The sequence below is a fragment of the Mixophyes fleayi genome, chromosome 3 (assembly GCF_038048845.1).
Source record: "Mixophyes fleayi isolate aMixFle1 chromosome 3, aMixFle1.hap1, whole genome shotgun sequence".
NCBI lineage: Eukaryota > Metazoa > Chordata > Amphibia > Anura > Limnodynastidae > Mixophyes > Mixophyes fleayi.
In genome coordinates, this window is record NC_134404.1 from 188011524 (window position 1) to 188035895 (window position 24372).

General features: G+C 40.0%; 1 protein-coding gene across 2 annotated transcripts in view; it reads right to left on the reverse strand.

Moving 5' to 3' along the window:
• The window catches only part of AK9 (adenylate kinase 9), a 116050-nt gene that overhangs the window by 78682 nt on the left and 12996 nt on the right, over positions 1-24372 (reverse strand). For both annotated transcript variants that reach the window (XM_075202901.1, XM_075202902.1), the window contains 6 exons: positions 23763-23859; positions 18072-18184; positions 17017-17181; positions 14574-14696; positions 9231-9305; positions 5222-5323 (listed from right to left, as the gene is read on the reverse strand). In XM_075202901.1, coding sequence (XP_075059002.1) covers positions 5222-5323; positions 9231-9305; positions 14574-14696; positions 17017-17181; positions 18072-18184; positions 23763-23859 — 675 coding nt within the window. The remainder of the gene's footprint in view (positions 1-5221; positions 5324-9230; positions 9306-14573; positions 14697-17016; positions 17182-18071; positions 18185-23762; positions 23860-24372) is intronic.

A 24372-nucleotide genomic window follows, 5' to 3' on the forward strand; every position in this document is an offset into this window, starting at 1 on the left:
CTACTAGTCTTATGCCCCTTACCCACTTGTGTTGTGTTGGTGGAAAAAAATGCAAGTTCACACCACATGTGAAAACACATATAAACACTATGCATATGCGTCTGATAAGCATTGGATATGTGCTTGACATGTTCACATACGTTGAAAATGCACATGGTATGGGGTTTTTCCCATTAATTTAATTGGGTTTAGTGTGTGCACTACATGTAGAAATCTCACTGAAATTAATGGACTAGAGGAATGAATGAGAAGGTTCTCCTCCAACTTCCTCAACTAACACCAGCACTAACTGGAAAACCACGAGTATGGGGTTCTCCTGGTCAATGCAGGGCTAAAGCCCTATGAAAAGGGGACGCACTTTCCAGAGAGTACCAGCCCCATTTAACTGTGATCAAATTGTTAAAATATCATATTGATCATATCCCTACTCCAATTCCTTTCCAAATTTCTAGAATTGCTAGTTTACAACAGTTGATTACACTTTCTCACTGTTCACTCTCTCCTTGACCCCTTACAATCAGGCTTCTACCCTTTCCACTCCACCAAGACTGACCTCACCAAGGTTTTGATGGTCTACTCTTGGGTAAGTCAAATGGCCATCTCCCCCCACCTTTATTATTGCATTCTTCTCCCCTCTGACCTGCTTGTGAAAGGTCTGCCTCCCCCCCTAAATCTGTCCTGAATGCAGCGTCACAACATCACTTCCTCTCCCACTGTTCCTCTTCTGCTGTGCTTCTCTGCAATGCCCCCCAGTAGCTATACATAAGTTGCTGACCCTCACCTACAAAGTCACCTTTAATGCCTCCCCTCCTACATCTCTGACCCTGTACAAGAAGATGATGTTGTGGCGGGTATGAGTGGTGTTGGGTGGTTAGATGTATTATGTATATATGTGTTGCAATATATATGTTTAAAATGCTCTTAGGGTTGCTCTGATAAGAGCAGTTGTGGATTCTTATCAATGTTATTTTTCTGCGTTGGGCGAGGTAGACTTTCTGGGCCTCTCGTTGGTGGTCAGTGGTGAAATAGCTTCTGGATGAGCAGCTTCCTGTAGCAGCACTTGGAACGCACGTATGCGTTCCAAATGACGAAGTTTTGGGTTCTTAGTGGAATGCACAGGCACTGGTGCATTCCACAGTCGTTTGAGCCTCGGTTCTCTCTTTTGCGCTTTCGCTCATTTTCTCTGGTGGACAGGGGGGTCTGGGCAGTTGTGATAGTATATATGACCTTGTGGTTGATCTTGTGTGAATGATCTCCAACACTTTTCGTCAGAGGACTTCGTCAGTAATATGGCGGCGGTGCAGGTGTGCTGGTTTTATGTATCCTGGATTCCGATGTGCCTTCCAATCGTCTTGAGCTATGGGAGTGGTTTTGGGAATGGGGTTGAAATGGACGTGGAGATTGACATGATTGGCGTACTAAGGGGTGGATGGAAATATGGTGTGTTTTTCTGCATAGGCTGGTACGTTATTTTGATGTGAAAAGTAAAGGATTTCGGATTGTGGGAATCGCATCCAGATTGTTTTAATAGCTTGTTGGTGCAGATTAGAAAAGGGGGGCTTATATCCTGGCTGAGTGTTAGTATGGGGACATAAAGCTGGCTGTATCTGACTTCACCTTGTAACCCAACTAATAAATGCACTTATATGCCTCGACAAGTACCACACCTGTTTATCTATATAATTTTCCATATAAGCCCAGTGTCCCTGGGACTCACTGTTCCGCAGGGCAGCCAGTGATGTAATGCCCGGAAAGTGAAGGGGCAAAAGCAGCATGGAAGAGAGTGAGAAGGGGCAAAGGCAGCATGGCAGAGAGTGAGAAGGGGCAAAGGCAGCATGGCAGAGAGTGAGAAGGGGCAAAGGCAGCATGGCAGAGAGTGAAGGGGGGGCAAAGCAGCATGGCAGAGTGTGAAGTAACGCAGCGTTAAAAGTATTACCGTTATTACGGTAATTAGATCCCTGAGCTGCGAGCAGAAAGGGTTAGAATTAACCCTATCTATCTATCTATCTATCTATATATATATATATATATATATATATATATATATATATTACATGTATACTGTATATATAATCTAATATATAAATGCTTAGTGGCGTCTGTGTGTGAAAAAAAAAAAAACAAGTTGCAGCGCCACCTGCTGGGCAGAGTTATACACTGACCTACTAAATTCTTAGTGTGTGTAAGAAAATTCAAAAAGGGCTGAATGTCACTCACCGGACTGTGAGTGCTACTTCTAAGGTAGCTAGGAACCGTGTCCGTCCATTATAATGAGGTACTGCGCATGTGCAGTCCCTTTTAACCTTCAGTTCTGTTCCTTTAACTTAATTGGCTGATCAGGCAACACTCCCTATATTAAGCACCTGTGGTCAATACCACGTTGCCTGATCTTGGAGTCTCATTCCTCATGAGTCTCTGAAGGTGTTCCAGTGCCTGCTCGTGTGTTCAGCTGATGCTGATTCCTGTTTGCCGTTTGTGGTTTCCAGACCACTTCTACTCCTCGTGTTCCTAGTGTCTTCAGCAGCTGATTCCTATCCGCTGCCTCCGTATATCTACAGTTACAGATTACTGCAAACTCTCCTGTGTTTCATCGTGACTCCAGCAGCTGATTCCTATCCGCTGTCTCCGTATATCTACAGTTACAGATTACTTCAAACTCTCCTGTGTTTCATCGTGACTCCAGCAGCTGATTCCTACCCGCTGCCTCCGTGTGTCTAACAAGTTACAGATCTCTCCAACTCTCCTGTGTTGCATCGCTACTGTTCCAGCTGATTCCTGTTAGCTACTTCAGCGTGTCTACAGAGTCCTGCTCGTCTCAGCGCTCCAGTCTGCATTCTACCTGCCGTCAGCTGACCCGCTGCCTACTGCTTCTACAGTGTGTCCATTTGTGTCAACTTGCCTGTTAGCATTAAGTCTACGCTCCTCGGCTTCCAGCGCTGCTACATCGCTTCAACTCTCCCGTGGTCTCCTGCTGTTCAATTCGATATACTACTGCTTCCTGAGTATTTGTCGTCCTTGCTGGCCTACCTACAGTGCGCTGCACCTACCTGCCGCTTCCATTCTGCAAGGACTTCTCATCTCGTCAGTTCCCTGCCGCTCAGGTATCCCTGCAGCTATCTCTAACAGCCTGCTCATCTGAACCACGGTATGCATACTTCTCATTGACTGTGCTGGTGTATTGCATATCCATCTGGACTGAGTTGTTCTCCTCCGGAGTTTCCATCCTCTGAGACTATTGCTATTATTGACTGTGTTTTCCTTTTGCTGGACTATTCTAGTGACTTTGTTTATCTGTGCAGTGCTGTTCATTCATTATTATTATTGTGTGCAGTTCAACGTGGGATCAAGTTCAGTGTACCCGTGTAGACTCTGCATTGCATTTATCTCCTCGTGTCCTTCCTCACATATATATTCAGTGGTACAACTTGCTAGAGGCAAACCACTGATTCCTGTTTCCCTGTGTCACCAGTTGCATATATCCTCTCACATAAGCAGTGGTACAACTTGCTACACGCAGACCACTGACTTCCCCGTTACCTTCACCTGGATTCCATTCCTTCACTACAGACAGCGGTACAACTTGCTATACGCAGACCGCTGACTTCCACCTCCTTATTACTCCTGGACATTCTGTCTCACTATAGCAGTGGTACAACTTGCCGTGCGCAGACCACTGACTACCCTCACGTGTCCTTGTCCATCCAGATCCTCGTGTTCAGTTACCTATTGTTTACCAGTGCTGCTAGTCATAGACTTTCTGAGCATTCTCTAACCATCTGCTGTTTCCAGTTCCATTATCACCCTGCCATCAGAGTATCATATACCAACTCTACTGCTCTGATAAGACCATCAGCGGGTGATACTGGGTAAAGACTCCTGGTGCCCGTGACACTGAAATTTGTTAGGGCTCAAACTCATTTTCATGAGGTAATTTTACCTCATGAACACACATGTGTAGAGGCGTGCAATAGTGTTTGTGTGTGTGTGTGTGGAAAAAACTATTTTCTCAGAAAGGGCTCATCCAATTGACCTGAAATTTGGTATACTGACATTATTTGACAAAAAAATTAGAATAGTCAAGTCAGTTAACTTCCATCATCCCCCCTTCCCCCCGTGGGAGGGGTAGTAAAGGCTAAATTTACGAGTTGAAGGGTCAAACTCATTTTCGTGAGGTAATTTTACCTCATGAACACACATTAAAAAGGCCGCTTGCGTCGGGAACTAACGCTCTTCCCCTGAGGAGGCCTGGGCTAGGTCCAAATGCATGACAAGAACCTTTTTAAGACCTTAAGTAGCTTGATTTGACTAGAATGCATGAGTATCATGCACGGGTTAACTTGTGTATATATATATATATATATATATATATATATATATATATATATATATATATACAGTATACATGTGATATCTATCTATCATATACTATATGGACAAAAGAGTTTGGTCACATCTGTTAATTACAGAATTGAGGTGTTTCAATCAGATCCACTGCCAGAGGTGTATAAAATCAAGCACTTAGCCAGGCAGTCTCCGTTTGCAAACATTTGTGATACAAAATTGGTTATTCTGAAGAGCTCAGTGACTTCAAGCATGGTGTAATAGGATGCCACCTATGCAATAAGACGGCTTATGAAATTTCATCTCTGTTGGATATTCCACGGTCAACTGTAAGTGATATTATTAGAAAGTGGAGGCATTTAGGAACAACAACAACTTAGACATGAAGTGGAAAACCACGTAAAATCACAGAGCGGGGTCAACGATTGCTAAGACGCATGGTGCATAAAAGTCGCTAATGGTCTGCTAATTCCATAGCTGAAGAGTTTTGAACTTCACTGGAATTAATGTAAGAACAAAAACTGGAGCGGACACTTAATGGAATAGGTTTCCATGGCTGAGCAGCTGCATGCAAGCCTCACATCACCAAGACCAATGCCAAGCATCGGATGGAGCGGTGTAAAGCACACCGACACTGGACTGAGGAACAGTGGAAACATGTTCTGTGGAGTAATGAATCATGCTTCTCTGTTTGGCAATCAGATGTCTGGGATTGGCGGATGTAGATAAACACAGCAATATTTGCTTTTTGTATAGTTTTCAAACCCTGTATCAGACAGAGATGCAACACTACAATAATGATGGTTTGGGAGATTCACATAATAATTAATCAATCTGCTGTAGTGGTTTTTATTTGTATTATGTAAATAACAATACTTACATCCTCCAGCCCTTCAAGAGTTTCTACTTCCTCAGAATTGTACAGTTTCATCACAACAGCTCCATGACGAAGACCCATAGATTCAAGATGGTATAACACAGACTGAAACAAATGTAAACACAAGTGTAAACACAGGGCCGTAACTATGGCTGTGCGATAGGGGCGACCAACCAGGCGGCAGCGGTGAAGGGGGGCCCAGTTTATTAATATTTTAGGTCCATTTGGTTACAATAGAGGGCTGGGGGCGGAATTTTTCTTTCTCACCCCAGACGCTAAGATTTTAAGTTACAGCTCTGTGTAAACATTTTATTGTATTGAACTGGTGAAACCCATACAATAATTTACACTTCAAAAAGCAAATATTTGGAGAGCTGTTTTTGTTATACTTGTGATATCGTAAAATTTCACTTATGTTTCACTTTTAGGTGAATTTTCTAGTTTTACAAACAGTACAGCATTTCATAAACATCTCTTGTATTATAGTTATTTATTTTTATTTTGGTTTTACTAAAGCAGAAAATAATTAAAGACAAGTACAGTTCAACAACACAAATCAAATGATTTCAAATCAAATCCCAGGTGAGGTCAATAATAGACCACACTATTGCATGCGTAGTATAATTACATGGTTCACACAAGTAGTAACAACACAAAGACACTTAAAGCATACTTGCCTACTTTCAGGCAGTGAAGTTTGGGAGAGGGGCGTAACTAGAGGGTGGGAGGGGCAGGGCGTGGTCAATCGCGGCAATTTGGTCCAACCGCCGTGATGGGAATTACGCTTCGACTCCGGGAGAGTGGGCATTTATGACTTAAAGACGCAGTAACAACAATTCACAGTATTCAGTTCAGCAGACCATAGAAACCCCTTGGAATATTATATGATACCCAACCAGTAGGTAGAAATATCAGGATCAAAATGAACTAGGTGTCCTCCAGGAGTAATCTGGTCTCATACCAGGTTGTGTATATAAAGCATGACTAAATTTGAGATATTAATGTGGTTGGTAGGGAGTCAATAAAACTTTCTCACATTTCAATTAGATTTTTGGCTCCGAGCCAGTCCATTCTAAATGGGAAAAAAATTATTTTGAAAACATCCATAGTTGGTGGCCGGTCTTGTACACATTTGTAAGATGATTTTCCTAGCTACAGCAGAAATTATTAAAAGCAGTTTCCTACTACCTTGCGTAGTTTGGGAGAACACAGTATTTATATCGAACATCGCCCATTCAGACGAGAGAGGGACATAATTGAGTGGAGGTATATTCTCACATGCAATGGAAGAAAGAAGGATCTGGAGTATGATATTTTAAGGTACTAGAATCTGACTAACCAATGGTGTATCTACGGTGCAGGGAGAAATATTCTAAAATATTTCCCTGTACATGCTGGACGTCAACTTATTAAATGTAAATTTAAGGGTTTTGAAGATTCTGTCCAGTGTTACATGTGGGAAGAGTTCAGCCCAATAAGATATTAATTTTAGAAAAGCCAAAAACTATTTGTAATAATTTACAATGGATAGTGATGACCCTACAGACCGAAACGGGTTTAGCGATAACCAAGTCCATCTCATTGGACCAATCTTGAGAGGAAAGGGTTTTGGTTTGTATTTTATTAAGAAATGGGATCATCTTGCCTGGGTTATATTTGATTTCAAAGTGCCGTGGTGACATTATAGTTCTTAATTTCAGGAGTGGGCCTAAAGATTCTGCTACCAATGACAATGGTGCTTTTCTAATCTCTTACACAAACCAACATAAACAAATGGGCAAACAACAAACAATGACACAACTTTTTATTTCAACAAGAACAACTATACTAGATAGTAACAGAAGAAGGTTATTTTTAAAATTGATCCCTACTACTTTCTGTCTAATTTTGTGCATTGTACAAGAAGTGTATATGACAAGCTACCCCAATCTCAGAAGAGCAGAGATCCAAAGAATTAGTTAATTCCTTCCAGGAAAACAACAGTCTCCCTACGGAATTAATGAGCTGCTTTTACAATTGAAAGTGCGCTGTCAGCTCTATTAAAATATGCCATGCGGTATGCTATGAGATCAGGGGCTAGATTTACTAAACTGCGGGTTTCAAAAAGTGGGGATGTTGCCTATAGCAGCCAATCAGATTCTAGCTTTCATTTACTTAGTACCTTCTATAAAATGATAGCTAGAATCTGATTGGTTGCTATAGGCAACATCCCCACTTTTTCAAACCCGCAGCTTAGTAAATCTAGCCCCAGGTCTGTATCAGCACAGATCTGGTCACAGGTACAATAATAAAAGAATTTTAACTGCATTTGTTTCATCAATTAGTCATTTCACTTGCAACAGAATTTTAAGTAGGTTTTTTTTTTTTTACAAATAATAAATATACTGACTTTGCAGGAATTCATTTTTTTCTATTTTGCACAGGGCCCAATTTAATTTGTGTAGTATAGCTTTTCAGAGTATCATTTTTTTAAACTCTGTGGACACTATTAGATTATTGTACTGTGCAAGTGCCTCTGTACACTTACATATATTATATGTCCTGAAGAACAATTTCTGCTTAGAAACTAGAAAAAGCCTGGTTTATTAAACTGGTATGTAATAAAGACCTTCTTGCTGAAGTTATTAAGATTCATTGTTAGCAGTTTCCTATGTGTATTGACTATTGTTATTAACAAGTTTAAAATACAGCTAAAATAGATACTTTTCCTCTGTGTTGGTTACACCCCGATACTTGTAGCGCGCCTACTATCAACAACATCCCCAAACCAGAGGAGAAACCATCAGACAATATAATTATTATACATAAATGTAATAATTATTTCAGGAATGTCAGCATTATAAAGGTATCTTTGGATAACCCAGACAGCTGCAAGTGAAGCTAATATATACTCATTTATATTCAGCTATTTTAGCAATGTTTCTGGTGCCTCTTAGCAACCAACACCACATCCCCACTCCTCTTCCTCAAAAAACAAGTCTACAGACATCAACCTATAGGACATCAAGGAAGTCTACACAGTGCTCCATAGCAACAAAAACATAAGTATCATCATTTCTAGAACTACTATGTGGGAGACCTCATGTAATGCATACACATACACTAATGTGCTTAGCTGTATTAATAAGCTGAATCTGCCACACACTTGGATAATCTTTTGCAAAATAAATATTGAGAAATTTTTCACTCCTTTGGCCGTAAAATGGGAATAAATTACTCTTAAAAAAAGAGCAAGGAAAATAAAGTATTTGCACCAATATGCAGAACTGTACACATCACAAAATATGTCTACATCTACCTCTACATCAGCAACATATGTGTCTGGTTTATGACAAGTCATCATCATTACTGAGTATATGCACCTGCCCTATAAGCCTCCTAAACAGTCACATATTCCTGTTTCTGCAGGTCTGCATTTTCCGCATTTGCGTAAACATACCTTTACTGTCCATAGTTAACATTAGAACGCTGCTTCCCTTCACCGGTCCACCTTCTGTAAAGATATGCTAAGCAAACTGGCATACATACCACCCTGCATGAGCCCCCAGGTGTTTCCATACATGTTAGGTTCATGGAAGACTCAATTCCACCACATTAACATATTAATTGCCTTTATGTAACTTCTATTCGTGTAGTTAATATTTGCTAATTTAGATTACTTTTACAAAATGGACAGAACTGACTTTACATCAATTGAAATGAAAATATGGAAAAACACCGCACTATAGGACTCAAACAGTTACCGAGCTGACGACTAATAATGACAAGCTGTTGTCTATACTGTCCACTTCTACTGCATATGTTTGAACCCTTTTGAACAATATTGTGATATTTTTTAGCATGCTTTATATGAAAATATTTATGCAAATTAAAAGAAAAAGCAATAAAACATATATTAACTCTTTCCTAAACTTGTACCTGCTAATTTACAAAACAATATCTGTATCCACAGACCCTTTACTTTTGATGAAAATAATGTCTTAATATTTATAGTATATTGACAGACACTTACAACAAACAGTTCATCTGCTTTCTTATTTCCATCCAGCTCTATTAGATATTGAGGGTCATGATCAATCATCAGATCCTACAATACAAACAGCACAATATAATAACAACATAATAATCTCATTAAAATTTGGACAATTTGTGTATGTTATACACACTTTACATATCTATATTAATATATGGCCAATGCATCCAGCCTTTGCTTTTTCTTCTGCTGTAAACTGCAAACTCGGTAGAGACAGTCAGAAAGCTGGTCAAGCTAGGAAAATAAACATTGTAGATACACAGTCGGTGGTAGTCACTTTAAGTCTATTATATGGTAAGTAGATATTTCCACCTTGTCATTTTTATCCACATCGTTATTATTTAGCCGGTCTAAAGTGTGTCGGGCATATCAGTGCCGTATATTAGTACCACACCCTACACAGTAGGGACAGGGGAAAACTATATACAGAAATGGGTTTAAGGGTAGTCATAAAAGTTTGAAGGAGGCAATAACCTATGTGTGAATATTGGTGCACTGTTCTGATCAGTTTCTCTTCTTGACCAACAGTATCAGTACCTGCAGGCTTCATCTGACAGGAGCTGTTGGGACCAGAGGGATGTGTCTGGTCATTGTTGACTACCCAACTTCATTGGATAAGTTGGTGACACTGACAAAGTCCTGGATAATCATGCAGTCCCAACTATGGAGCTTATGTACGTTTGCATTATATATATATACACATATATATATATATATATATATATATATATATATATATATATATATATATATATATATATATATATATATATTGTGGCAAGAGCCCACTACTGCTGAAGCACACCAAACAACTTCTTCCTTTTTATGTAGTTTTATTGTCAGGATGGTAAATGTTTTGACACCATACAGATTTCACAGCAATTCTGGAGACCCTAAACGCTAGCTAGACATAGACCAGCTCTCTAAACACCAGCCAGCTTCCCCAGCATTGGTCTCACTGGACAAATGAAACAAGCAGGCTTTTATACATAATACTCCTCTCCCAGCCTTAACTTGATGGGCAGGTGACACATCCACCTACCCTTTAAGAGGAAACTCCCATCAGTGGTTCTGTTTGCACTAAGACAGACACACCCTGTCTGTTTGCGCTGAGGAGGAACATTTCAAACCATGTAAGTTAACCAAACTTTAAACTATTGTTTGTCATATATAAGTCTTTATCATAAATCTAGGTGCATTACTGCACAAATGCTTTACTCTACTTCCATGCTTTCTCTGCATATTGCCAGCTAAATGCCTCCTTTTGTTATATATATAATGTGTGTAAGACAACAGACAGAAGTGCCAAACATGGTGTAGACTGTTTCACAATCAAAAAGTGAGCTGGATGTGAATAGGTGAAACAGGCTGTGTACCAAAAATATATAAATCTGAGGCTTATCTGTTAAAGAGGAGGAACTCCTCCACAACAATTTATATGCAGCAATGATGCAATCCAAGGGGTTACTGCAAACTTTGTTTTTTGAGATATGTTACTATAAAGGTGTGAGCCCCAATATATTGCGCCAAAATTTTGAAAGCTGAAACAAGTTGCTTGGCTCGCTTCCTATTCGAGGAAGCGTAAAAAGCATATTTTGTCCGAAGCCTGGCTGGTGCCAAGGACTAAGATAAGCTAATAACTGAAATCTGAATGTCTGCTCCAACCTGAGACATTGACAGGGGCACAGACTGTGGAAAGGGTTGTCATGGATCTATATCTACGGTCCATGCCTACTGTTCTGCGCAAGTGGGTAAGCCACAAGGACATTAAAACAGCAGACCAGATTCTGGAAATGGTGGAGAGCTGAAGAACTCATGAATGCTCCTTAATTCCGGGATGACGAGCTCCATTGACCATTGACCAAGACTGTTCCAGAGGAAAAGGGTGTTGGGCTGTGGAATGAACTGAAACATCCAGAGACTGAAGGCTGCGAACCTGAAAATTGTCCAGTTATGCCAAGAAGCTCCACTTTCGTATAACACTTGATAAAAATGTGTTCAGATGTTTCATATGTGGTGCCGTAGGCCATATTGCTGCTAATTGTTCACTTACCTCTAAATCTATGCAATGTAATACTGCTTATGTACAGTGCAGAGTATCTTTCTTTGCCCAGCTGGCCTACATTGTAGTCCAACAGGCTGAGCCAGACAAACAAATGTGTGAAATTACCATATAAGGTAAACAGGTAGAGACGCTACTAGATTCTGATAGTATGGTTACACTTCTATAAATCTGAGTTGGTGAGCCCCTTAAAATGTCAAAGGAAAGCCTGTATACACAGAGATACACATTATTATGTTACTGTTGAAGTGAACATAGTGACAGTGTGGTTCCGTGGTATTCACTTTGGGATTAGTTCCTTGTTTTGGGGTTTGATGCGATATTGAAGAGAGATTTTCCAACTTCTGGAAGATATGGAAAACCCAGTTGATTGTAAAAGTAAATAAACCTGATAATGTTACTGATACAGTGGCAGTAGGCGAGTTCCCAGAAACTGAAAAGTTCCCCTCTTTGAGGTTCCGTTCGATAGGATAGGTATGGATTTGGTAGGACCTCTAATAAAGTCTGGTAATACTGGAATATGCTACCAGGTACCCGGAACCAATCCTGCTGCGCAATATATCGACAAAGGCTATTGCTAGGAAACTCGTACATGTCTTTAGCAGAGTAGGGATTTGAAATCCTCACTGACCAGGGTACTCCTTTTATGTCCAGAATTATGAAAGAGCTGTGCTGCCTGTTTTGGTCACTCAACTGAGGACCTCTGTCTATCACCCTCAGACTGATGGTTTAGTAGAGAGATTCAACAAAACTTTAAAGCATATATTAAGGAAGGTAGTGTATAAAGATAAGAAAAATTGGGACTGCTTGTTACGCTACTTGTTACTGGCCATTAGAGAGGTATCACAGTCCACGTGATTCTCACCTTTTGATTTGCTGTAGGGTCTAGGGGATTACTGGATATCACCAAGTAAACATGGGAGGGACAACTATAAAACTGTGATTGAATATATTTCCCAGATGCAAGAAAGAATAGCTGCAGTGGTGCCAATAGTGAGAGAGTACCTAGAACAAGCCCAACAAACACAACAAAGGGTGTATAACCATAATGCCCAAGTACGCACCTTTGCTCCCAGGGACAGAATGCTTATTTTAGTGCCCACGGTAGAAAGTAAATTTTTGATTAAATGCTAAGGACCACTTGAAATAATGGAAAAAGTGGGGGAAGATAATTACAAGGTGTACCAGCCAGGGAAAAGAAAGCCAGAACAGATCTACAACGTAAACCTTATAAAACCTTGTAAAGACAAAGTAGCTTTGTCAGCTACCCCGTTATCCCGGATATAACAGTAGCTAAAAACCTCTCAAACACTCAACAGCATGAGGCTAAAGAGTTTCTCATAAGAAAGAGAGACTTATTTCTGGAGGTACCTGGTAAAACAGCAGTCATTAAACATGACACTGAACTGGGATTTATGGTTAATCTAAAACCCTATAGAATACCAGAAGCCCAACGGGAATTAGTGTCTAAAGAGTTTAAAAAAATGTTAAAATTAGATGTAATTGAAGAGTCACAGAGTGAGTGGTCAAGTCCCATTGTGCTCATTCTAAAACCCAATGGGAGTTTACGCTTCTGCAATGACTGCTGTACAATAAATAAAGTGTTTACATTTGAAGCCTACACCATGCCTCATGTGGATCAGCTCACTGAAAGGCTGGGAACTGCACAGTACTTTACTACTTTAAACTTAACAAAAGGGTACTGGCAAGTGCAGGTGACTTACTGGTACAGTGGCAGTTCAAATAAAGGCAGTAGTGGAGTAGAACTTCGCTGATCCGTAGATGGTAACTCAGAGCAACGGCAGGTGAATTACTGGTACAGCGACATTTCAAATAGAAGCATTAGTGAAGTAGAACTTAGCTGATCCATAGATGGTAACTCAGAGCAACGGCAGGTGAATTACTGGTTCAGCGGCAGTTCAGTAGAAGTAGTAGCGGAGAGGAACTTAGCTGAGCTGAAGATGATATTCCGAGCAGCAGCAGGTGAGTCACTGGTACAGCGGTAGTTCCAATAGGAGTAGTAGCGGAGTGGAACTTAGCTGATCCGTAGATGGTAACTCAGGACACGGCTGGTGAATACAGGTGCAGCGACAGTTCAAAATAGAGGCAGCAGCGGAGAGGAGCTCAGCTGATCCGAGGACGATAATTCAGAACAGCAGGTGAGTCGGACTGAAGGAAGCCAGATCCTTACTGCGAGAGTGTAACTCGAAGAACAGACATCGGACAGAAAGAAATGGGAGGTTTAAATAGTGCTCCAAAAAGCCAGGACCAATGGAAACAGGTAGGAGGTCATAAGAGAGGGTAGTTGGCTTGCACATGCGCAGAGCAAGAGACCAGATATTGGTTAATCCAAGTCCAATTGTAAAGCGCTACGGAATTTGCTGGCGCTATATAAATAAATGTTGATGATGATGAAGGGTGTAATCAGGATACTGCGATCACCGCTTATAGGAGGAAGGTAACAACGCTGGTGCCCGTCCGCATGGCCGGCGTGTGACACTTACCTTGATGATGTAGTCATCCATAGTCCTGATTGCCAATTTCACCTACCCAGGGTACAAGCAGTGTTAGACTTCATCCATGAGGCAGGGTTATCAGTCAAAAAAGTGTTACTTAGGGGTGGAGGAGGTGAAGTATTTAGGGTACACCACAGGCAAAGGTCTAATAAAGCCCCAACTTAATAAAATTGAGGTAATACAAAAATGGCCACAACCCTTAAATAAAAAGCAGGTGGGAGCTTTTCTGGGAATCACAGCCTATTCTAGAAGGCTTATACCCAATTTTGTCACTACTGCTGGCCCGATAACCGACCTTACCAAGGGTAAGAAGCTCGTTGTGATTAAATAGAATCCCAAGGCAGAAAAGGCTTTTCAGGCATTGAAGGTAGCATTATGCACCCAACCCGTTTTAATGACACCTGATTTTAAAAATGAATTTGTCGTGCAGACAGATGCGTCAAATGTAGGGATAGGTCCTGTGTTATCCCAAAGTAAAAATGGTGAGGAGCATCCTGTTACTTATTTAAGTAGAAAGCTGAATGTGCATAAAATAATTTCAAAGTAAACCCTAGCAATTAAGTGGACGTTAGAAACGCTAAGGTATTACCTTGTGGGCCGGAAATTAAGGTTAATCATGGATCATCCTCCGTTGAAATGGTTATGTACTGTAAGTCTCACAAAGCAGACTACATGAAGAATTACTGTCACTTGAATGTAGTAACTTATAAATATATAAATATTTTTGCATTTGGTAATTTTTACCTCCACAGGGCGTAAAAGAGTGTCTTTGTATAATTGTATGCGCTCATCAACATTTTCAGGGAAGTCTTCAGGTCTATACACAAGCTGGTCCATTTTTTCCTGCAGGTTCTCAGGTTCTTCTTCCTAAACAAATCACAATTAATACATGTTTAAGCTACACATATAGCACTGAACTATGTTTGCCATTTTCCCTGCCACTTCTCCTGCCAAGCAAAAAATGTGGGGAATAACAAACTGAAAGAAGATAAATCCATGTATATGAATGAAACAATCTTAATGTTATTTTATTCTCCAAGCCAAGTAACCACAGGGGCAAACACAGGATTCTTAAGGGGGGGTTTCCAAAAGTAAATATATGTATGTATGTATATGTATATGTATGTATATATCTATAATATAAATGTCTAGTGGCGTATGTTAGTCTGTCTGTGTGTGGAAAAAATAAAACCAAGCTGCAGCGCCACCTGCTGGGCGGAGTTATACACTGACCTACTAAATTCTTAGTGTGTGTGGGGAAAAAAATTCAGAAAGGACTGAAATTTGGTATACTAAGATGTTTTTAATTTGTTAATTTAATTTGTTAATTGTTAAAAGTGTTTATAAAGATTTAAAAAATATATATATATATTTCTTAAAGGAGAAGTGACAGTTGGGAGTGGTTGGTGGTTGCCGGGGGTGACAGTGGGGAGTGGTTGGTGTCTGAGGTCTGGGCTATGGCCCAAATGCATGACAAGAACCTTTTTAACACCTTAAGTAGCTTGATTTGACTAGAATGCATGAGTATCATGCACGGGTTAACTTGTATATATATCTGCTATTTCTCGCTCCTGATGAAGTCCCGCTTTACCGGGACGAAACGCGTTGAGCCTACTACCTAGCATCTATCTGCACTTCCTGATGTAAGTGCATATATTTATTTTTTATTAAAGCGCTATTGTACTATTTACACCTTCTCTCCTGTCATTATTGCTGCCAATGACTGAGATTGGAAGAGAGGGATTACACAATTGATCCTCTAAAGAATTTATCTTGTGTCAATTTGGAGAGACTATCTGGTACGCAGTTTTTATTTACATATATTTTATATGGCTGGTACACACGGGTGTCCTACATGTTACAACTGTTGATTTCTGGGCGTTAGTGTTTTTGCACGATAAGGAAGCCCTATAGGTGGTGTATACTTCACAGGTGGTGTGATTGCACATCCTGACAATACTACTCTATGTTGTGCTCTGTTTTTTGCATTGTCCATTACTTGACCAACTGGGAGGAACAATCTATGAAGAGGATCATCCCTCTCTGATTAGACGACCTACCAATACCTCATGGTACGCATGTTATGACATCTATTCACGTTATACAAGTGATAATACACATTGAGGCGCCCTGCCTGTCTTCTGTTACAATATATATATATATATATATATATATATATATATGTATATATATGTATAAGGATGAAAAACCCTTGTGAGAAGTAGAAATTTCTGAACATAATTACAGTATCAAATATTTATCTGCAATGGAGGTTCTCATAATTTCCTTAGAAAAGCACCACGTTACTTGGCCACCCTCCGGGGCTTAAACTAATAACTTAATACCACCACGTACACCAATTTTACCATCAAGGACCTCTTTCCGGGAAATCTCTATAAGATAACAGTGGTATCCGTGATCAGTAATACACTAAGTGCTGATGATATGATATATCTACAAACCAGTAAGAACATTGCTGCTATTTACTTGACTTTATCTCTTATATATAATGTCTAATCTGAGGTATGTGTCCTTAACATACTTCTTCATATGTATCATGTATTTAAGACTGTACAGAATACATACTGTACTATGGATATTTGTTTTGTGGCATTTGTTAAAACAATGATTTGGCTCAAAAGTAATAAATCCACCTATAGTTACATCGGAGTGGAAGACATACACGGCTGAGGTGCATAAGAGAGACATTTGAGAGTATTTAAGTACCTGGGACAGTGCAGGTAGGGACAGTGGAACCTTTAGAGACCTGCAGATGTGTATTGTGTCCAAGAGGCTTCAAGGATTAAACCTCTAATAATGAAATGGAGCTGCTGCGATGCTGAATTGTACAGCAGCCACGGCGCAGTCAAAGAAGCGTCCGCGGCAGTGCTGTATTGTAGTACAATACCACCGCGGACACTTCTTTGACAGCGCCGCGGCTGCTGTACAGTACAATGCTGTGTAGGGGCAATGTTTAGCGTTCGTTCACAGAGGGGAGGGGTTTCTGTAGAACCAGAAACCCCCCTGAACCATAAAGAATCATTTATAGACACAATCATTCACCTAGCTTTTGAAAAAACATTCAGAATCCTATATTTCTGTAGTAACTCATCAAGTGCTCCTGCAAATGTTAATCCAACACATTTCATAAGATTGAAATATATGAAATGGTGCAGCGTGGTATTACCTCTTCCCCCAGCTCTTCTTCTTCTTCCTCTCCTCCTTCTTCTTCTTGAGGTTGCTTCTTTTTTTTCTTGAGAGTAGGATCCCAGTATTCACGTTGATAAACTAACCCCGTGCCGGGATCCTGCTTCTGTCCAATCAGTCTTTTGCTCAAGTCTTTGTCAGGACACTTAAAGAGACAGAAACCTTTTGAATAATTTTTTTAAACAGTTTGAAGATTATTGATGGGATAGTGATACAGAGTTCCTGGCCATAAAAGTGCTAAAGAGAACACAGATTTAAATGTAAATAAAGTCATGCTACGTGTCAAAGTTTTCCATTATCAGCTCCCACTTTTGTCAATGAAAATTTTAATCTTAAGACTTTTTCATTTACTAAAATATTTTGAATTCCGATGCATTTTGATTCACAGAATGAGTGTAAATCAACTAATATATCGATCACCAAACATAAAGCACCTATGGCTTTGGGCTGTAAGTATAAACAAATGGTATGATAAATCACTTGGACAAATCTTGAATTCTTCCAGTGAGCTTTGATTAAACAGTTTCTGTGGGTACTACTTTTCAGTGTGAACAGGATGATCAAGGAAAAGCCACAAACAATTACATTGCTGGACCACAATGGTCCACCTGCATGTGTAAGGTGGGGGTGTACACTCGAAGGGTTACATTTGAGACTTCTTTACCCTTGTTTGTTGAGGTCAGGGCGGTCTCTGGATCAGAAGGAGCTTGCAAGCACCTGAGAAAATCTGCAGTAACCCAGTGCTATTGAGAACTAAATAGTTTAGTCAATTTATTGTAGAATGCCATACTCTGTCATTTTATTTTCTATGTATTTTTCTAACAATCGCAATATTCCCATAAATAACATTTAGACTACCTGGAGAAAAGCTGACCAAATACCAGGTTAGTCAAAGAAAGAAAAGTTAATAGCAATCCAAATTTTGATATGATCAATTAGATGCAAATCTGCATTTGACAGCTATTAACATACAGAATGTGTTACTTGAAATGATCACTTTGTATAATACATCACTTGTAACTGAAGTCCTCTTACCTTGATATTAATGATGACATCTGGCTTTAAAGTAAAGTTTTTTATTAGCTCAATTTGTTCTGGAATCTTTACGTATTCCTCAGACAGTGATGGAAGACCACAAAGCACATAGCCTGAATTGCGAATAAAAAGATGAAAAGAAATGATTTTGATAAATGCTTTCTGGGTTTCAATATGTGGGATAAAACAGAAAGAAAAACCTCTACCCTGACTAAATGGCAACAATTGTAGCACAAATGCTATGAAACGTACAATGCTACTTTATCATGGAACAGCAATAATGTTGTTGAACAATATTTCCGTTCTGCAAATACCAAATGGAAAAATGTATATATTCATCACACACTTCAATTGCCATTTCCAGCTCAGGAGGAACACCGGTTTATTTGCTATAACGATAACAGTGTGTGTAATACAAGTGCACCAAACTGCTTATTTACACATAGGAACACTGTTGGCTGTTTCTCACCATACAAAGCACAATAGGTTAATCTAGTCACAAGTGCATTGCAAAGCATTACGAAACTAAACATAGGTCAGCTTATATAAATGCACCCACCTCCCAATTAATAATGATATAGGCATTCATCTGAAAATTCATATGTTACAAGCAGGGTTGGACTGGGACTAAAAATCAGCCCTGGCATTTAAAGTTCACAGGCCCACCTCAGTTCCAGCAGGAAAAAAACCGAAGTGGGCCTGCGCGACAGCTCCAAGAAAGGCTTGATCACATTGTGTTGTGAGTGTGGCTAACATGGCGCAATGATACATACATTAAAATAAAACATTACATTTATCAAGCCACCCCCCGAGGCACATTATGACCAGGCCCGGCGCTCCCATTAGGCAAGGTTAGGCACTTGCCTAGGGCGCCGGGCTCTGGAGGGCGCCACATAATTCTAAAATACTTTAAAACTGTGCGGCGACCGCTGACCATACCTGTCACGGCCGCCGCACAGCATTCAGATGGACGGGGAGGGGGGGGAAGAGGCTATTTTGTCACCACCGCCGCCTCTATGCTCCATCTCCTCCCCTCCACTTACTAGTGTCAGTGAGTGGAGGGGAGGAGACGGAGCAGAGAGGCAGCGGTGGTGAGACAAGGTAAGGAGAGGAGGGAGGAGGGCGGCGATTTTTGCGCGGGGGGGGGGGCGCCACTTTTTTAAAAATGCCTAGGGCGCCGTGGACCCTAGCACCGGCCCTGATTATGACACCCCCAGCCCACTGTACTTATCTATGCTTCTGGTGCTGCTGACATCCATCAGGGTGGAAACTTCCTGTAGAGTGAGCAGGGAAGCTCTTAGTCTCACAAGATTACCAAATCTTGAGAAACTTAGAGCTCCTCGGCTTGCTCTGCAGGCTGTGTCCTATCCAGAGACTTGGAGCAGCTATCCGCTCCCTCCTGCTAACCAGAGCTGGATTAACACTTGGGGGGCCTGGGGTATTTAAGACAGAGAGCCCCTATTATGTAACATGGCTATCATTTTAGACAAATGTTAGACAAATACACAGGCAATACTGTGTGCAATACTGTTAGTTGCACGCAGCTCTGCCTTCACAAGCAGTACAGTATGAAGCGGGACATACCTCCCAACTGCCCTTGTAGTCGGACCAAATCTCACTAAACGAGACAGTCACGAAAATTCGGGACTTCCCCACCAGATTCAGGACAGTTGGCAGACTGTCCTGCTCTCTCCTACTTGTCTTGTTACTTTCACCACCTCTGGCTCCTGGTGTCTTTAGTTTAGTTGCTGCTTCTCTGGATACTAGAATGTTGGAGGCCCTATTTGGAAAAAAAATGGGTACATGTAATTTAGAAAACTCCAACCAGCCCTGGTGTTTAATCAATACAACCCATGTTTTATAATTAGGCCTCCCTCCAGCCCCAACATTAAAATACTAGTATTCACATTTAATGTAAATAGCTGCTGCTGATAAATAAACCTATTTCCCTCCCTCCAAACAACCCCAACAATAAATGAAATAGCATTTTCGTTTAATAAATATACCTGTTTCCCGCAACCATCACTGCCATTAAATAATTCATATTCACATTTTTTTTCCCAAACAGCCCCACTTTTAATTAATAGCTCCCAAACCACCCCAGCATTAAATTAAAGGTCCAATCACCTTATCTTAAATTGCTAGGCCCCAATATAAAATTAACCCACATTACCCCACAAATAAAATAGCACAAATTAAATAATTAGCCCCACCTAAACTCCACCATTAAATTAATAGCCTACCTCCCACATTATATTAAAATTCTCCCCCTTCCCTCATGCCTGAGTACATGCCCCCAATTGATATTATGTCACACAGTAGTGCCCCCAAAATCATATTTTACCACACAGTAGTGCCCCAAAATCATATTTTACCACACAGTAGTGCCCCAAAATCATATTATGCCACAATAGTGCCCCCAGTTCACATTATGCCACAATAGTGCCCCCAGTCCATATTATGCCACAAGTAGTGGCCCAAATCATATTATCCCGTTTTTTGTGTGGCACATTTTTCCCCCCATTATTGTGTGGCACCTTTGCTCTTCTCCCCCCCCCCCCCCCTGTTATTGTGTGGCACCTTTTCTCTTCTCACCACCCCCTGTTATTGTGTGGCACCTTTTCTCTTCTCCCCCTGTTGTTGTGTGGCACATTTTCTCTTCTCCCCCCCCCCCCCCGTTATTGTGTGGCACCTTTCCTCTTCTCACCCCCCCCCCCCTGTTATTGTGTGGCACCTTTTTCCTTCACACTCCCCCTGTTATTGTTTGGCACATTTTCTCTTCTCCCCCCCCCCCCCTGTTATTGTGTGGCACCTTTTCTCCTCTCCCCCCCGTTATTGTGTGGTGCCTTTTCTCTCCTTCCCCCCCATTGTTGTGTGGCACCTTTTCTCTTCTCCACTCCCCCCTCGTTTTCTTTACCTACCTTCTCAGCTTCTTATGTTTCTGTCTCCTGTCTGCTCTTCAGCTGCCACCTTCCAGGACCTGCCTTCCAGGACCTGCACTATGCTGCCGGGCAGCGCTGCGCGCAGCACATGTAACCTAGAAGTGTCGGTGCACTGACCGTCCAGTGCACGGTCAGTGCACTGACTGCTCAAACCGGCCCTACTGACCATCGGCCCTTCTGGCATTTGCCAGAAGTACCAGATGGCCAGTCCAGCCCTGGACAAGGCATTCCCTCTCACATTTAGGAACGTTAGAACATCTCCATAAATTAAGAATAAAAAGGCATTAAATCAAACATATCATTAAACACTTTAGGAATAATAGTATCCATGTGAAAAATCTAATTCCTCAGGGTCTGTAGGAAATGCATTCCATTTATTAGGACCACTTTAAAATACCTATAGAGCTCATAATTACTTCCATGTTTTATATTCCATTGGTGCTCATATAGCTATTTTTTAAGAGCTCTTAAGAAAAAAGTCAAACAATTTTTCTTGGTATGGAAAATGTTTATAGAAACTCTCTCTGAAACAATTAAATCACAAATCAAAGTTTGTATTCATATGACAAATTGGCATGAAACAAGAATATTGCTGGAAGATCCACCTATTAAACTATAAACCTCCCTCTTTTCCTTCCCATCTTCCACTTCCTCAATAATATTTACAAAAAAAATAAATCATTTTTTAAAAATACTTAATTCTAGCATGTAGTATATTTGTCTGATCTAGTTAATCTCATTAATGTGTATTGTAAGTTTTTCTTTTTATGATAATGTCTTTGTTAAACGATCTTCACATTGCTTTCATTCAATAAAAACATACATTTAAAAAAAAATAAAGTTAAAAAATTTCAACCAATATATTGCAATCCACAAAAGAATTGTAGTAAATAGACCACATAGGTGGATTCACGATTCATATTCCATCACAATATAAAATAAGTTGCCACTACTAGCAGAAGTAAAAATAATGAGCGGCCTTTAATACAATGTAAACTTATTGCATTTTCAACATGTTTGCCATTGATTGACTGAGAATTTCTAATTCCCTTTTACTTTAATATATAGAGCTATATTAGACTTCAAACTCCATGCTTTATATAAATTCTGGCTTATCCAGTATTGCTGGAGGTAAAACAGGATCTAAATGAAGGATCTTTTCCAATATTTATTAATAATATGTTCTCCATGTCTATAGATGTATAATCTTTACAGATTCTGGCTATAAATTTGCACTTAGGAGTAAAAAAATGAATTTCAGCAGTGTTGTTGGAATACAAAAATATTTTTGTGATCCATATTCTCAAATTGTGCTGTAATATTGTATAAAGAATCAAGGTTATTTCCTTTATCTAAAAACCTTTATAGAAGGATATTAGTCTGTTCATGGAAAGTATCTATATCTGTAAAATTCCATTCTATACGTTGAAGTTAATTTTTAGGAATATTGTTCAACCAATTACCTTTATGTGCACAATTTGTAATTACTGTATATATTCATTGAGGTAAATGGATTTGAAATGTGTACCAGCAGTGGTTGAAGTGGGGGGCAATACAGTGGTATGGCATACTGTCACTTCTCCTATTAAACTATCAAATGCCATTCACTTATATTTTTCATATCGCCACTTCTGAATTTCCACTTCGACCACTGTGTACTAGCATATAAATTATATATAACATAGATGTTCAGCACCAAAAAAGTTATCTTCCTCAAATCAAATGTATATGTGAATGTCAAGTTATATGTATTTGCAGATGTATTTGAGATACATCATGAAAGCACCAAGCTCAGCAACTTTCACATACCAGATTATCAACAGATTATGTCTGTACCACATAAATGAGGCACTAGAGCATTGATGGCTAACCTGTGACACTCCAGGTGTTGTGAAACTACAAGCCCCAGCATGCTTTGCCAGCTATCAGCTAGTTATCTACTGGAAAATCATGCTGGGGCTTGTAGTTTCACAACACCTGGAGTGTCACAGGTTAGCCATCACTGCACTAAAGGTATTATTCTCTCAAATAAGCTGTTTTCCCATTGGCTCAGACGGAAATTGGCCAGATTCATAGATGACAGGTTCCCCATTGCCACCACAACACAGTATGTACCAACAAACATAAAATAATAATTGGCCTGATTTATTAAGGAATTTAAATTAAGAAGTTTCTTATTTAAGTCTCCTGGACAAAACTATGTTACAATGCAAGGGGTGAAAATTAGTTTTCTGTTTTGCACATAAGTTAAATACTAACTGTTTTTTCATGGGTTCGCTTTACTATATACTTGTGAGTTTTGAAAATTTGAGCATTGAGGGTCCTGTTACTTAGGGCAATTCTGAAGAAGAAAGGTATTCTTACCCTTGTGTCGTCCTTGGTGTGCCACAGCACAAGCGCAAGCATCTCATTACTAAAGAAATGTAATGTAATAAAATACTTTATTTCATAGTCTATACTTGCATACTTGACAGCTACTGTATGCTGGTTAGGATGAAAAAACAGTGGTACCAACCATGGAAGCAACAACCTTTGTAAAAATGTATCATCTAGAAAAATGCAGGACACCTCTTGAACAATGTCTTTCAGAAATGAATCAGTAGCAAAAATATATGACTTGCATTCTACCAAAGCTTTAGTAGTGGAAGTCCTGAAAATTGTTCATTCTCAATTAATAAGCAAAGTATGCTACTAATAGTCAATAAACATTGTAAAAATAACCTAAGTAAACAAAATGCAAGAAAAATACCGTGATGGGCAACTTCTGCAGAATTTATCTTGTCCACAATCATCTGAATTATAATTTCATCATGAACACTTTGACCCTTGTAAAGGAGTTCTTGAATCTGCGAAACAAAGAGAATAACATTATATAATAGTCCCGCAAGGATATATACATGCTGGGTTTCAAGGCATAATTATCCAGCATCAGTGACCAGTCATAAGAGGAGATTCAATTAGTAAAAATACGTGCAAAGTGTCTTCAGAACGGCAGCAGAGATAGTCCGCACGTATTTTATTAGTGAAATATCCACTGATATTAGCTCGCACACCACAGAGGTGCAAGCAAAGATTAGCGTATATATTTTTACCATGCCACCGGTAAAAATGCGCAGCTGTGTGCTGTCAGGAACTATTGCAGCTAATTGAATCTGTAGTCTGTAACAGTTTGTGGCTAGAGTGAGATTTTACTGGGCTAGAGTTTTCTTAGCCTGCCATTTAAACAATTAGCATACCTCCCAACGTTTGTTTGTCAGGCAGCAGGATGATGTGGGTTTGACCACACCCCCGAAAGCCATAGGCTGCCCCATTCTCTCCTCCATACCCCTCCAAATCCCATTCATTACCGTGCGCACCGG